At 39.3% G+C, this 12,850-nt stretch overlaps 7 protein-coding genes across 10 annotated transcripts; 3 read left to right on the top strand and 4 right to left on the bottom strand.

Moving 5' to 3' along the window:
• The first annotated feature begins 1,699 nt into the window (after positions 1-1,699).
• LOC148170928 (vesicle transport protein SFT2B) lies at positions 1,700-2,734 on the top strand. The gene is made up of 2 exons (XM_088041839.1): positions 1,700-2,399; positions 2,449-2,734. The coding sequence occupies exons 1-2, from the start codon at positions 2,043-2,045 to the stop codon at positions 2,575-2,577; spliced, it is 486 nt and encodes a 161-aa protein (XP_087897965.1). The 5' UTR covers positions 1,700-2,042; the 3' UTR covers positions 2,578-2,734.
• Positions 2,725-3,989, bottom strand: LOC148170927 (S-adenosylmethionine mitochondrial carrier protein homolog). Its single transcript, XM_088041837.1, has 5 exons — positions 3,761-3,989; positions 3,436-3,702; positions 3,250-3,372; positions 2,911-3,200; positions 2,725-2,864 (listed from the first exon to the last, which is right to left on the bottom strand). The coding sequence occupies exons 1-5, from the start codon at positions 3,803-3,805 to the stop codon at positions 2,732-2,734; spliced, it is 858 nt and encodes a 285-aa protein (XP_087897963.1). The 5' UTR covers positions 3,806-3,989; the 3' UTR covers positions 2,725-2,731.
• A 503-nt stretch (positions 3,990-4,492) lies between these two features.
• On the top strand, positions 4,493-6,427 carry LOC148170926 (man(5)GlcNAc(2)-PP-dolichol translocation protein RFT1). Its single transcript, XM_088041698.1, has 5 exons — positions 4,493-4,627; positions 4,674-4,876; positions 4,925-5,654; positions 5,704-5,957; positions 6,005-6,427. Exons 1-5 carry the CDS (start codon positions 4,568-4,570, stop codon positions 6,399-6,401), a joined length of 1,644 nt encoding a protein of 547 aa, XP_087897824.1. The 5' UTR covers positions 4,493-4,567; the 3' UTR covers positions 6,402-6,427.
• Lamtor5 (Late endosomal/lysosomal adaptor, MAPK and MTOR activator 5) lies at positions 6,319-6,808 on the bottom strand. Its single transcript, XM_088041700.1, has 2 exons — positions 6,694-6,808; positions 6,319-6,645 (listed from the first exon to the last, which is right to left on the bottom strand). The coding sequence occupies exons 1-2, from the start codon at positions 6,726-6,728 to the stop codon at positions 6,408-6,410; spliced, it is 273 nt and encodes a 90-aa protein (XP_087897826.1). The 5' UTR covers positions 6,729-6,808; the 3' UTR covers positions 6,319-6,407.
• Positions 6,789-8,027, bottom strand: LOC148170924 (citramalyl-CoA lyase, mitochondrial-like). The gene is made up of 5 exons (XM_088041699.1): positions 7,906-8,027; positions 7,728-7,862; positions 7,484-7,681; positions 6,964-7,443; positions 6,789-6,915 (listed from the first exon to the last, which is right to left on the bottom strand). The coding sequence occupies exons 1-5, from the start codon at positions 7,945-7,947 to the stop codon at positions 6,814-6,816; spliced, it is 957 nt and encodes a 318-aa protein (XP_087897825.1). The 5' UTR covers positions 7,948-8,027; the 3' UTR covers positions 6,789-6,813.
• Positions 8,028-8,123: 96 nt separating this feature from the next.
• Positions 8,124-10,667, top strand: LOC148170923 (nuclear distribution protein nudE homolog). Of its 3 annotated transcripts, XR_015770403.1 has the most exons (8): positions 8,124-8,226; positions 8,440-8,574; positions 8,624-9,051; positions 9,101-9,232; positions 9,562-9,650; positions 9,777-9,865; positions 9,934-9,998; positions 10,068-10,102. XR_015770403.1 is itself a non-coding variant. In XM_088041313.1 (7 exons), exons 2-7 carry the CDS (start codon positions 8,489-8,491, stop codon positions 10,123-10,125), a joined length of 858 nt encoding a protein of 285 aa, XP_087897439.1. In that variant the 5' UTR covers positions 8,124-8,226; positions 8,446-8,488; the 3' UTR covers positions 10,126-10,667. The 3 variants fall into 3 exon arrangements, 2 of the variants coding, with proteins under 2 accessions (XP_087897439.1, XP_087897438.1); XM_088041313.1 differs by lacking the exon at positions 9,777-9,865 and having other exon boundaries at positions 8,446-8,574; positions 10,068-10,667; XM_088041312.1 differs by lacking the exon at positions 9,777-9,865 and having other exon boundaries at positions 10,068-10,667.
• PIG-Q (phosphatidylinositol glycan anchor biosynthesis class Q) lies at positions 10,523-12,276 on the bottom strand. Of its 2 annotated transcripts, XM_088041311.1 has the most exons (4): positions 11,267-12,276; positions 11,030-11,222; positions 10,871-10,985; positions 10,523-10,825 (listed from the first exon to the last, which is right to left on the bottom strand). In XM_088041311.1, the coding sequence occupies exons 1-4, from the start codon at positions 12,247-12,249 to the stop codon at positions 10,659-10,661; spliced, it is 1,458 nt and encodes a 485-aa protein (XP_087897437.1). In that variant the 5' UTR covers positions 12,250-12,276; the 3' UTR covers positions 10,523-10,658. The 2 variants fall into 2 exon arrangements, with proteins under 2 accessions (XP_087897437.1, XP_087897436.1); XM_088041310.1 differs by having other exon boundaries at positions 10,523-10,985.
• Positions 12,277-12,850: the final 574 nt, after the last annotated feature.

The raw sequence follows: 12,850 nt of genomic DNA, 5'->3' as shown, positions 1-12,850 counted from the left end.
AACTGTCTTCGGCTCTCTGCTAACACACGCTCACCTGTACTATTGAAAAGGCTCGGAGGTAGAAAGCTGTTGGTAATCAAGTATGTGTTTACAATTTGGGTAAGATACAAGAATTTCGGACGAAAACTCGAGGAAATTTGGGTCAGAGAAAAACCGAAGAAAATTAGAGGGGTGTGAAAATTTCCGGAAATTTTAACTTGATCAAATCCTTTTTTGTGGTCATGAACTTCTGCGTTTCCAAATTTTTGACGCTTTCTCAAATGGCCTTTGTTAATTGCCTTGAAATGCGACAAAGGTTGTACATTTTTTCGACTTATTATTATGGGACTGGTCAATAGAAACCATTTACTTGGTTCTCACACTAACAAGGATTCTGGAATTTGCAAATGAAGTTGATTAGAAAAGTCGTATCCTTCGTGGTTTGTTTTTATTGCGGGTACACGGTCTCCTACATGGTTGAGTCCTTTCCTGAAACAATATATGTTTTCTTTTTTATTTTGGCAACACTGAAACATTCTTTGTTTGATCCAAATATGTAGCTGTTATGTCCTAAAGCGGCAGATGTGGTATATAGTTCGTTTGTTTTCAGTTATGGGAAGTTGTTAGACCTGATTAGTTGATGGGGTTTTTGGATTTACTGGTTACGAACGGATAAATGTCATGTGGGATCAAGGTTTTTTCAACAATCGACATTTATTATGCATTCTGCGGTTTTTCTTATCGAATTGCGGCTTTATAATTAGTTAAACACTTCTTTTATAATATACTCTCAAAAATAGGTATTTTACTGACTCATTTAAGTCTTTAAAATGAGTCTTTTCGGACTTAATATAACAATTAAACAACTTTATTCAATCAAATAGGTACGTCAAAAAGAACAAATTATTAGATTTGTAAGTAAATCTTCACAATTTTCTTCGCGTTTTCGGTAATTTTTTCAGGATTCTGCATTTTACGTAAATAAAAACGACATTTTTTTTGTTTATTGAAAATTTTCATTTTTTAATGTTGAAGTTAGCTGCCTTTTAGTCTCTAATTCAGACTCGGTCGCTATCTCGCTTATTTATGGAGCAATCTTAAAGTATTTGTACGTATTGGTACTCATTTTACGCAGAATTTAAAACTGAACGATACGTCAATAAATAACCGATTTTGAAACGTTTAAAATTGCGGGGACCGAGTTGCTATCTGTATAAACTTTGATATTTTGCTTATTTTCAAAGCAAACTTCAACTGTTGGTACTAAAAAAAAAATTGCAAATGTTTTGAAGATTAGAGAAAAACCCAAAAACCAAAAATCTTGACCAGTTTCTATTTTTGGTAAGTTTTTAATTATTCATTTAATTGCATTTCTACTTCTTATTATTAAAACGAAAAATTCACATTTTTGCTACCAACTGCGTTATGACATCAGTCATAATATTAGCAATATTATGATAATCATGGTCATAAATTGTTGCACAATAGCAATCTTAAAATGCCTTTAATGATTAGAATATGGGTTTGATAATAAATTGGTCATCAATGCTACCAAACGTGTTTCAACGTAACAAAAGTTTATGATAACAATCAAAAGAATAAATGTGGGACTTAATTTCTTAATTTAAGCGACCTGAATATAGTCAACCACTCTCACTCCAAAGCACCAGTGTTGCCAACCTTTTCTTGAAAGCTTTATCTGCCCGTGTATATTGTGTTGCCTACCTTTAATCATCTTTATCAGAGTGATAAAGTAAATACAGGAAGAACCAATTAGCGATAACAGAATGACTGTCAAATCCATTGTTTTGATGAGGACACTTCCTTTTTTCGTTCATGAATTTACCAGTGCCATCTTGCGATGATTCAAGTTCCAGCTGTGACAGTTTGACGTATCACAAAAGTTTAACCTGTTGCATCTTAAATCTCTTCAAATAGATAATTTTTTAAGTATCATTTCTTATCAGTAACGCAACTGTGTTTCACCAGTGAGTCCTTATCAATATTTCTCTCTATTTTCCCCATCATCTGTTAAAATTGCCGAAGTAAACAAAGCCCCCATCATGGAGAAATTACGACGAGTCCTCGGGGGCAACGATTCTCCCGACGAAGAGAGCGGAATCATGTCGCAATTAAATGAAACAACAACGTTAAGTTGGTCGACAAGACTGAAAGCATTTCTTGTTTGCTTTATCTTAGGGATACTTCTGTCGTTTCTTGGATCTTTCGCTTTGTTTTTAAGCAAAGGTTTGACAGTATTTGCTGTTTTTTATACCCTTGGGAATATTTTATCGATGGCTAGTACGTGTTTCTTAATGGGACCATTCAATCAGGTCAAAAAAATGTTTTCTTCTACTAGAGCAATAGCAACAGTTCTTGTTCTTGCGTCGTTTGCTTTGACACTGATTGCTGCTCTTATGGTAAGTTGGTTTGTGAAGTTTTCTGGTGATTTATTGTTTGTTTTTTTAGTTGCACAACGCACTGCTGGCTCTAATTTTTATTATTATACAATCACTGGCAATGACTTGGTACTCATTGTCTTATATACCATATGCAAGAGACGCGGTGAAGAAAACGTTTATTGCGTGTGTAGGGTAAAAAGTGTAACTTTTACTTATAAGTGTTGTACGATAATCTATGTCAATTGGACCCATCCACTGATGTATTTATTTTGATATTCTTTACATTGTGTATATCAATTTTTACTGTTACCTAATATCAATGTATCAGACTGAAATAAAAGTGTTAATAATCACCTGTTTATTTCATAATCTGAACTCAACAAATATTCGCTACAAAAATTCTTGGATAAATCGTACATTCCAAAGAAGATATATCCTCCCACTGTGATCCAAACCACCCTTGGAGTGAACCCCGCGAAGAGTCTACAAGAAAAAATTAATAAAAATTTTCGACTCGTCAATAAAATACCCTTTAAACCCTCTCTGTCTATAAACATCTCTCAATACAGTCTTAACTGTCAAATTTGTACTTTTCTCCGCCAACATGATCCGAGTTTTTGCGACATCTAAAGGGGTGGTGACGGCGGCGGCAAACCCTCCAGCCACAGCCCCACAAGTCGCCACCTCCCAAGACTCCAAAGGAATGTTATTTTTGAAGTTCACCCTGTATATCCTTTTCAGATACTCCAAAATGGGGAACTGGATGAACGAGAAAGGAACTTCGCGTATTATCGTGGAGCCGAAGCCTCTGTACAGCCCCTAGAAACATCCAGAGGGTGATAATTATAAGGTAGGCTAATTTCCGTACTTTGATAATCCCTTCAGACTTTATTGCGTGTCTTAAAATCCTCATTGAGGTCTGTTTGTGGCTCGTTGAGGTTTGGCGCCGTTGTTTGACCACTTCCATGGGCACCCGGATCAAACACGCCACCTTCAATCAATCAATCAATCAATTAATTATTAATTGTCGTAGCAGTTTTTTTGAGATACGTACGACTTCTCCTGCGGAAGCCCCCGCCATGTGCACCAAGGGTAGGGCGTAGGGCCCCACTTGCGGCTCCACGTAGTATTTGAAGGTTTCATAAGTGAGAAAGAAGAGGGCTGCTTGGGGCGCACTCCCTACAACTTGCGGTCCGATTCCTTTGTATATTCCAGAGAAGCCCCCAGCTTTGAGAAAGCCCTGAGATGATTGGAGGCGCGTTTTGAGCGTGTCCAGTGGGAAGAGGGCTACATCGACGGCGAGGCCCGCACTTGCGCCACCCTGTATATAAATTTGAATTTAAAGGGGTGTGTATTGTTGGTTGCACAACCATACTTACGAAAAGTGCAGAAAAGTAGACGTTTTTTTCGGTTTTGCCCCACATTTTAGGCACGTTTTTCTGCTCCTACGAGTTTCTACGTGACGATTTCTGGAATCACAATTTTTTAGTTATTTATGTGATTCGTTTCGTAATCATAGTTTTGTTTTGACACATGGTTTTACATAACCTAAAACCATTGACCTAAAACTGATAACTGGAGCGCGAGCGCTGCTGTCAGCTGATCGGATATTCGATGATGAGGTCAAACAAACGCGATTTTTTCATGAGAAGTTTCATGTTCGACAATAAAGTTTCAACGCAAATATCTCTGAAATGGTGGCTTTGACGCCGTTTGCATCTATGACAAAAAAGATGCGCCTTGAAGAGTTCGCAGGACTAAAAAAAACTGAAAACCGCCCAACAACGACCAATCTTAACGTGATGGTACTTATTTTACTCAGAATTTTGCGTAGAATCCAAAAATGCAAGTTTCATTAAAATCGGTCCAGAAATAACTGAGTTATGAGCGATCAAAGTTTCTGATATTGGATTTTGAGTTCTGAAACTAAAAAAGACTTTGAGAAACGGTTTGCTCCATCGAATTTCTTGCGATTTTACACACAATAATTTGATAAGATGATTAAAAACAATAATTTTAATTTAAACAGCCCGCGCCTATGGAGATGTCGTGGATTCCACTGGACTTGTATCCTTGTATCGTTCACAACTCCGGTGGATTTTTTTGACAAGTTTATTACATAACCTCTCTTTCACAACAATCAAAAAACGATGGTGACATGACAAGTTAAGATAACACCAACGAAAATGTCGCGAAATATCCTTAAAAGCAGCGTCCAGAACGCCTCTTTCAGCATCATCTTCCAAGTAAATATCAGATTTAATGGAGACAATGAATGACAACTTCTTGTAGATACTTTTCCGATGCATAACTTTCGTTCTGAACGCATTTATTATTCGTACAGTCGGACAGGACGTCCTGGGAATAATGAATGTGAGACTCCTTCTACTTGAGTCAACAATTCTATTCCTGTCAAAAGAACCAATACTAAAGGCTTGTCTGAGTGACACAAAGTCACACAATTGGGCACAAGTCATAAACCAGATATGGCTTTCGTAAGTTTTTTTGTGGAACAATTCGTGCTTGATAGGTCTCCTTTGCAGGATCCCTTTTACAGGGCTACTTAGCCTAGTTTTAGTCTATGTTTGGATCAACGTTCTGAGCCCCACTGATGAAATATACGTGAAACAGTACAAATTGGGTTGTTACGCCATTGCGTTATCTTGTATCGTAGAACAGATGACCCAGAACGTTGTCCTTGTAGCCCAAAGTTTTTGTTTCGTCAAGCTAAAAGTCGTCTTTGAAACAATCTACATCGTCAGTCGCACGTTAATCTTCGTAAACTTAGTCCTAAAAAGCCCCAACGAGGCGATTAATGCATTTTCAATAGCCCAGATAGTCTCAGCCGTCATTTTATGCTCCTTATACTACAGCTTCTTTATCTGGTACATTAATCGCCTCAACTTGGTAAAACTAGGCCAAGCCAAAAAAACGAAGATGTTCTCAGACATGGACGACTTTCCCTTCACTTCCATCAACGAGTTCTTCCCAGGGATCATGGAAAACGAGGAACGAATCCTAGATAAGGATCTGTGTGTTTTGACCATCAGTTTTGCCAAACAGTCGATAATCAAGCAGATTTTGACGGAAGGCGAGCGCTACGTTATGACCATTTCTCCAGTCCTGACGTTCAGCCAACAGTCAATGTATGACATTGTCAACAATCTCGGGAGTTTGGCGGCTAGATTCATTTTCCGACCGATCGAAGAGAGCGCGTATTTCTACTTCACTCAGATGATAAAAAGAGACGAGCCTGTAGCCAAACAGGACCAGGTAAAAAGGACGAGAGGAATCAAAAATCGGCTCAATTGTTTCTTTTCAGAGACACATATCCGAGTCGGCGACGGTTCTAAGCCAACTCTGCAAAATCGTCACGAGTATTGGTCTAGTAGTCGTGACTTTCGGTCAGAGCTACAGTCACACTTTACTGTTTCTTTATGGGGGTACTAAGTTGGTGGAGACTAGTCTCCCTGTCACGTTGTTGAGGTTCCACAGCTTTGCGGTGGTGCTGTTGGCTGTGAACGGAGTCACAGAGGGTTATGTGTTCGCTACCATGAATAACGTACAATTGGATAGGTATAGGAACCAGGGTGAAGGTTCCACGATTGATGCTTTTGTTTTAGGTACAATTACATAATGGTGATATTTTCTGTGAGTTTTCTAGTCATTTCGTACGTCCTCACGAACATCCTAGGGCCTGTGGGGTTCATTCTAGCCAACTGTATAAACATGTTGGCGCGGATCGTCCATAGTTTACTCTACATTCATAAGAAGTACCAAGATACTAACCATAGACCCCTGGCAGGGTTGGTACCGAGTCAGAAATTCGTCCTGGTGTTGTTTATTTCCGGTATTCTAACAAAACTCTCGGAAGTGTTCATCACGTCTGTGATTCTACACATTATTGTGGGGGGAGTGTGCTTTATAATAACACTACTTGTGTGGTCTATTGAAAATAAGTCTATTTTAAGGTTGGGTTACGACAAATACAAGCGAAAATTGTCTCTGAAGACAGACTAAATACAGTTAACTTTTGTTCTTATAAACAGCCCCTGTGATTATTCCTGACCTTTGAATTATACAAGCTTTGTTATCATTCTCTAGAGTAATAATCGCGGAGCCACTGTTGGGTTCCAACTTAGCAGCTTGCTCAGCGATTGCTGCAATAAGTCCGGCGCTTTCAGTGGAGGCTTTGCCTTTGGCCCCCAGACACAAACCTTGGTGGTCGACAAAAACGCACCCAAACACTCCAGGCTTGTTGACACTAAAAAACAGAATTAGCGACTAGAAAACTGGCGCAAAAGTCACTTACACCTCGTCCATAACACGATCTAGATTTTTCTCCATGATTTGTCAGGTTAAGAGAATTTTGACAGACGTCACAACAAAGAGTCGGGCACCAACCTCAAAGAATAAAAACCCTAGATTCAAATTATTTTTCGTGAACCATAATCGCGTTGATTAAATCGACGATGTTTTGGGCCTGTCGCACCACAGCGATGTCCACCATGTGGCCTTTTACAGAAAACGCCCCCTTAAACGTACAAATGAGGTTAAGTCACATGGGGGCGGTTTACCCAACTGTTCCTTCCTTCGCGTGTTTGTGGTAGGCATCAAGGAGGGTGGTTGCCCACTCGATTTCCTTTTTAGAAGGCTGGAAGGCTTCGTGGGCTATTCCCACTTGATCGGGGTGAATCACTTGCTTCCCTGTAAAGCCCAGTTGGGCTCCTTCACTCGCTTGTTTTCTCATCCCTTCAGAGTCTTTGAAATTAAGATAAACCATGTCTATGGCTTGCAAATTAAAGGCTTTGGCTATAGTGACGATTTTCTGTCGGGCGTAAGACACTTCTATTGATGTGCCACTTCTCGTGGTGCCAATGCTGGCGCAGAAATCATCGCTACCGAAGAGGAGAGCCGCCGGTTTGAATTTCGAGGTTTTAGAGAGGTTCTGGGCGGTTTTACAAATTTCCACGCAGTTGAGGAGAGAAAGCGCAGACTCGATACAGATGACCACGTCTAATTTCACGTCGCTTCGTATATAAAGATCTAGAAGTTCTGAAAACTATTTTTTGTTAAAATAGACAGTTTGTTGGAAAATCTACCATTTTCATATCATCCCCTGTTTCCACTTTGGGCAGGAAAATCGTGTCCGGCAAATTCTTCCCGGTTAAAACAACCCTCGCGTCTTCAATACATAATTTACAAGCGACGGGACTAATACGAACGGCGAAATCAAATTGGCGCTTCTTCGCTGGTTTTCCCTTATCCAAGAACTTTCGAATGTTTTTTCTAGCTTCGCCCTTGAAACGACATCGTTAGAAAAAAAATGAGGTGCGAATGTGATACTTTTTTGGCCAAAGCAACTCCGTCTTCACAGTCTAAGATTGCGCAATCAACATCGAGCGCTAGGGCTTTCTCAATCTTGCTATTGTCGCTCCCTGGAGTGTATAAAACGGCCCTTCTTGCTGTATAGTCACGGATCTAGAATTGACTCTTTAGGTAAAAAGACGGAAGTGGGACTCACCTGGAAGTTGGTTTTGCGGATTTGATGGCAAATTCGCAACATTTTGAATTAGGTTAGTTGGATTTAAAAAGACCTCACTTGTTAAGTGTCAGTGCAGGTACCGACTTTACCGACTCGCCTAAGTTTTTTCATTAGTTTGTTACGTTGAATTTTTGATTTTTTAACACCCGTTGAAAATCTCGCTGGTTCAAATTTTCAAATTCAAATCCCCCACCACGATCTAGAGGGGCGCGCAGATTTCAACTTTACCGACAACCGTCAGCCATTTTATCAATAATTTTGTGAAGTTTAAAAAAATCTGTTACGATTGTTGTGGCCGTTGTAAGTGTCCCCTTTATTTATTTCCCCTCGAAACATCACAAATTGCCTCATTTGGTCGTGTTTTGATCTCCTGACATAATTTTATGTTGAATAATGCAAACGGGTGCCCCCGATGACTCATTTCTCGAAATCTGACAAGGCCACAATTTCATTGAAATTTTGTTTACCAACGCATGACATCATTAGTGGGCCCCATTTTACCTCATTTTGAAGTTTCAGGCAATGACTGTTTGATGTGATTCCCATCTTTGTTGTTGATAAAATGAATAACGACGACCAACCTACTTTTGCGAACCAAGAAGAGGAGCTCCAGTACTGGAAAGGTTTAGCTTCGCGTTATTTAGAAGAGTAAGTTGCTTTTACCCCCCAGTTTGTTGCTATAATATGGAAATTTCAGTATTGATCGAATACAGAAGGAATCAGATGAGTTCTTCAGTGAATCCCAACAACTTGAGCGCGAATATGAAGCTACAATTGAACAGAACGAGAAGAAAATCAAAGAACTGACTCTAGCCAACAACAGGGCGTACAATGAACTTGAATCAATAAGAGTGAAGATGGATCAGAGCAATAAACAAACTTCTTGTCTTCAAACGGAGATTGATAATCTAACTAAAGAAAAAAGCGACATGACACGATACATCCGCGAACTCGAACAGAAGAACGACGATCTGGAAAGGTCTCGACGGATCGTGGAGGAGAGCATCGCAGGAATAGAGGCTGCGTTCCATAACGCCATTGAGAGGAACGCGATCTTAGAATCAGAAGTCGACGAAAAAGAGAGTTTGAAAGAGAAACTCCAGCGGTTAGCCGACGAAACTAGAGGTATAAAATGTCCATGGAGGCTTTCCAAGAGTCACGTTATTTTTTGTAGATCTGAAGCAAGAACTGCTAGTCAAAGAGCGATGTCAAGACAACGAGCGACCCGTCGTCAATGGATTTAAAGCGACCATTGTTGACTCCAACAGACTTAGAGAAATTGAGACCCAAACGACACCCGCTAAAAGTAAGAGCAATCGGTTGCGTAAGACCTTTAGATTAATTCTTCGTCGTTTGCGTATAAGTACAACTAAACGGCCTTAAGTTAAGTGCACTTTGAATCATGTACTAACACATTCATTTAAGTAACAAGACTCAACGCACGTGATAAGCTGTGATGGATATTTGGACTGATGTAATTTGGTGTTAAGAATAAATGTTCCTTTGTGATCATGGCTTTCATTTCTTTTTTTTGAGTCTTGTTGCATTTGTTGTGTTGTCGTTGACCTTCTCCTGATTTTTTGTTGTAAAAACTTATCACACGCAGTTTTTACATGATTTCTGTTTTCTTTCCAGAAGATCAGCTACCATACCAGGCCCCCATAACGCCAGCTTCTCGTGTCATGGCCTTGAATATCGTCAGCGACCTCATCAGGAAAGTTGGGGTAAGTTGTAACCATTCACGGACACGTAGAAGGGTTCTAGTTCTCGCTTAACCAAAGGGTTAGGAAGTTTTTTTCTTTTTTTGTTGGTAGCTTGCATGTGTTTGCACGTTTCTGTGTTGCTTCCAGTTGTCTCGTTTCCTTTGTTCACAATGCGGCCGATATAAATGTACAGTTTGCCCGCCATCTGCCGTTAATCCCAACAATAACATACCCAGGTGCGTTGCCGCTTCAGGGTGGGGCTAGAAAAAGTATAGTGTGGAATCTGACTCGCGTGTTTTTTTAGGGTTTAGAACGGAGGATGGAAAAGAGCCGATTCGACTATAGGGACATTGGTTCTAACGATCTGAGGTGAGATTCTCGTTTTGAGTAGTTTAGTTAGAGGTTTAGACTTTCTTCTGACGTTTCTTTGGTTTCTAGAAGTCGGCACTCTGCTAAAAACAGTCCAGCGCCAAGCATCCAAGGTTTATCAAAATGAGAGTTACAGGTCTGTTCCCACTAACTTCGCACCTGTGGGAGCTTAAGTAGAAAAATGGGTGTTTTAGGTACATCTGGCTTAAAAACAAACTCTCTAGTTTCCAGTATTAAGTTTGTGTTTTTCCGTTGCAGTGATCTTACATCTCAATTTCGTGATATTATTTTAAGTCAGGAGTTCCTTTAACATTCTGTATAAAGTTTGGTGATAATTTGCTAGATAGGTGATTGTTTTTTGGCTTAAAACAACAAATTATTCCTTTAATATGTGTAAATAAATATTATCGTGAATACGAATGACTTGGTCGCGTCCTGAAAACTTCTTTGCGTCTACAGCTGACGCAAATGAAGGTTTTTGCCTCATTTCATTTTTTTTTTTCACGTATTTAATAATAAACGGGTTTTGCGTTTCGTAGTTTGCCGTTTTTGTAATTTATTTATCACTAATATTTAGGTACAAATTTTATATTTTTAAAGCATATTCCATAATTTAAGGTGCAAATACTTATTACTTGTATGATAGATGAAAATAAACGTTTAAAGTAACGTACCGGTGAAAATTTTACCCACACTTAGATTCGTAGCTGATTTAGATCTATGAGGGGCGAAGGTACGGACACTGGTTAAGAACGGCAACATCTTTAAATGGGCTTCAAGCGTCGCGACGCCATCCTTCGATTTCTTCATTTTCAAACAGATGGGACCTAAAAAGGAGTGGATTTCACTGATACAAGAAGAAGTAACCATACCAGCCAGTAACGGCGACTTCAGGAGGAACAGCACAGTTATATACATTGGTAGGCTCTGAAGAACGTATCGAACCCTCCTTAGGATTTCTTCAACGACCAGTATCACCAACCTAAACTGAAGAAAACAGTAATGATAGACAATCTTCATTGGTAACTCACTATGACGAAGACAGTGTAGTACATCATGGTGGTTGGTAGCAAGAACAACAGAACAGTGAATCCCAAAGTCCCTATAAACAACTGATGTTGGGAGTACTGGTAGGAATCCACTCTGGTTCTAAGAGGGTTGTATTTCCGTCCAATGAACAATCTCCACAGTGATAGCAACCCTTTGAGTTGCAAGAACAACAGCCTACAACCGTGTTAATGTTGTAGTTTCCAGTGCTTCTGACTTACCTGGCGGCGTAAACGTAGATGCAATACACGTGGAAGGTGGCTATGGAAATCAGGTCTGACAACATTGCGATTTGGTACGAAAATCCGAAGGCTCCTGGTAAAACCAATAATCGGAAGTACTCTTGCAGGAAAGGGTGCATGGTGACAAGAAACACACGCCACAGAGATATGTGGTAGAAGAAGAACGTCCCTAGAGACTTGTTGAAGGAGTGGTTCAATTTGAGACCAATGGGTGACCCCATGAGATATATTAACAAGTCTCTGAAGTTATGAATGGTAGTTTCTCTGACGTCTTCAATGAAGGTGACGGCGAAATCTTCGTTTTTTATAAACAGGCGTAATAAGAAAATTCCAAGGAAGAGATCAAGAAGTCGTGACATGCAGAAGTTACCACTTCTTGGGGAGAAACGACCGTTTTTTAGTTCAGTGAAGAACAACTTGAACCCTGTTATATCGTCATAGAGATGAGAAAATGTGGCTGAAAATTCCCACGCGACTTTCGTTCGGTCAAAAATGAACAATAACCAATTGATTATGGTGAGGAAAACGTTGAGAAATCTAGTGATGATACTTGTATGGCCATTATCTACACTGACTCGACGTTTCTTCACATTTCGACTGAGAAACTGGAAATGCACTCCATACTGGACCTCCGTTTTTACATCTCTACAGTCTCTGAAGGCTTTAAAGTCATAAATGATTCGGACGAAGTTTGGGGAGGAGACGCCATAGTTGACTAAAGAGAGTTTGGACGTCGCGACGTCGATATGCACAGCTTTAAAGTCTTTTTTTACTTTTGTAACATCATTGCTTAGGTATCCAATCACATTATTGGAATTTTCTTTCACTGGGACGTCACTGGTGACGTAAAAAGCCTCACATTCGTCGTAATCTTTGCGAACACCTTCCAAATAACCGTTTTTGTGAGAATGGAGCGAATTTGGGACAAAAACAAGAATATTTTTCACCATGTCAACAAACATACATAACCTCAACTATCATTGAGTCGGTAAATAAGGTCACTGTATAAGATTTGCTGCTAACTTCACTCAAGACGTCAGGACGTCACCAAGTTTTGATTTCAAGGAGAAAATTAGGTCTCGGGGTTCGTGAATAAGTAATTACTTCATTTTTTGTTATTTTAAATCATTTTTTTCATTTATGATGTGTTATTAATTGTTGCAAATGTTTTCAGGAAGAAGAATTTGAGGCAATTCGTAGTGAGCTTTTTGTAAAAGTGGAAAAATTGGACATCGTTACGTCAGACGGAAAGAAAAACTGTACATCAGAGTGTTATCGTTATCGGCTTCTTTCAAATTTTTAACTTTTAACACTTCCTTGGATCCAGTTGCTGGTTTTTCTTCGCTTTTTTAAAGAATCTCTATTTTTATTGTGTTGTTTTTGTAATAAAATTGCTTGTACTTTGATTGCTTGAATAAATAAATTTAATAACTTTAAATTTGCTTTCCTTAGAAAAGATTTCGAGCCTTTCAGAAATTAAATGGTAAAAATACGAGCTAAATGGTTCAGCCAAGTTTCAAACCCAAAGTTTAGCTCTCTGGTGGCAAACATTGTGAACTAAAC

This window comes from Gnatocerus cornutus, chromosome 7 (genome assembly GCF_029298725.1).
Source record: "Gnatocerus cornutus isolate USDA-ARS CGAHR chromosome 7, icGnaCorn1.1, whole genome shotgun sequence".
Taxonomy (NCBI): Eukaryota; Metazoa; Arthropoda; class Insecta; order Coleoptera; family Tenebrionidae; genus Gnatocerus; species Gnatocerus cornutus.
This window is presented reverse-complemented; position numbering and strand designations above follow the sequence as displayed.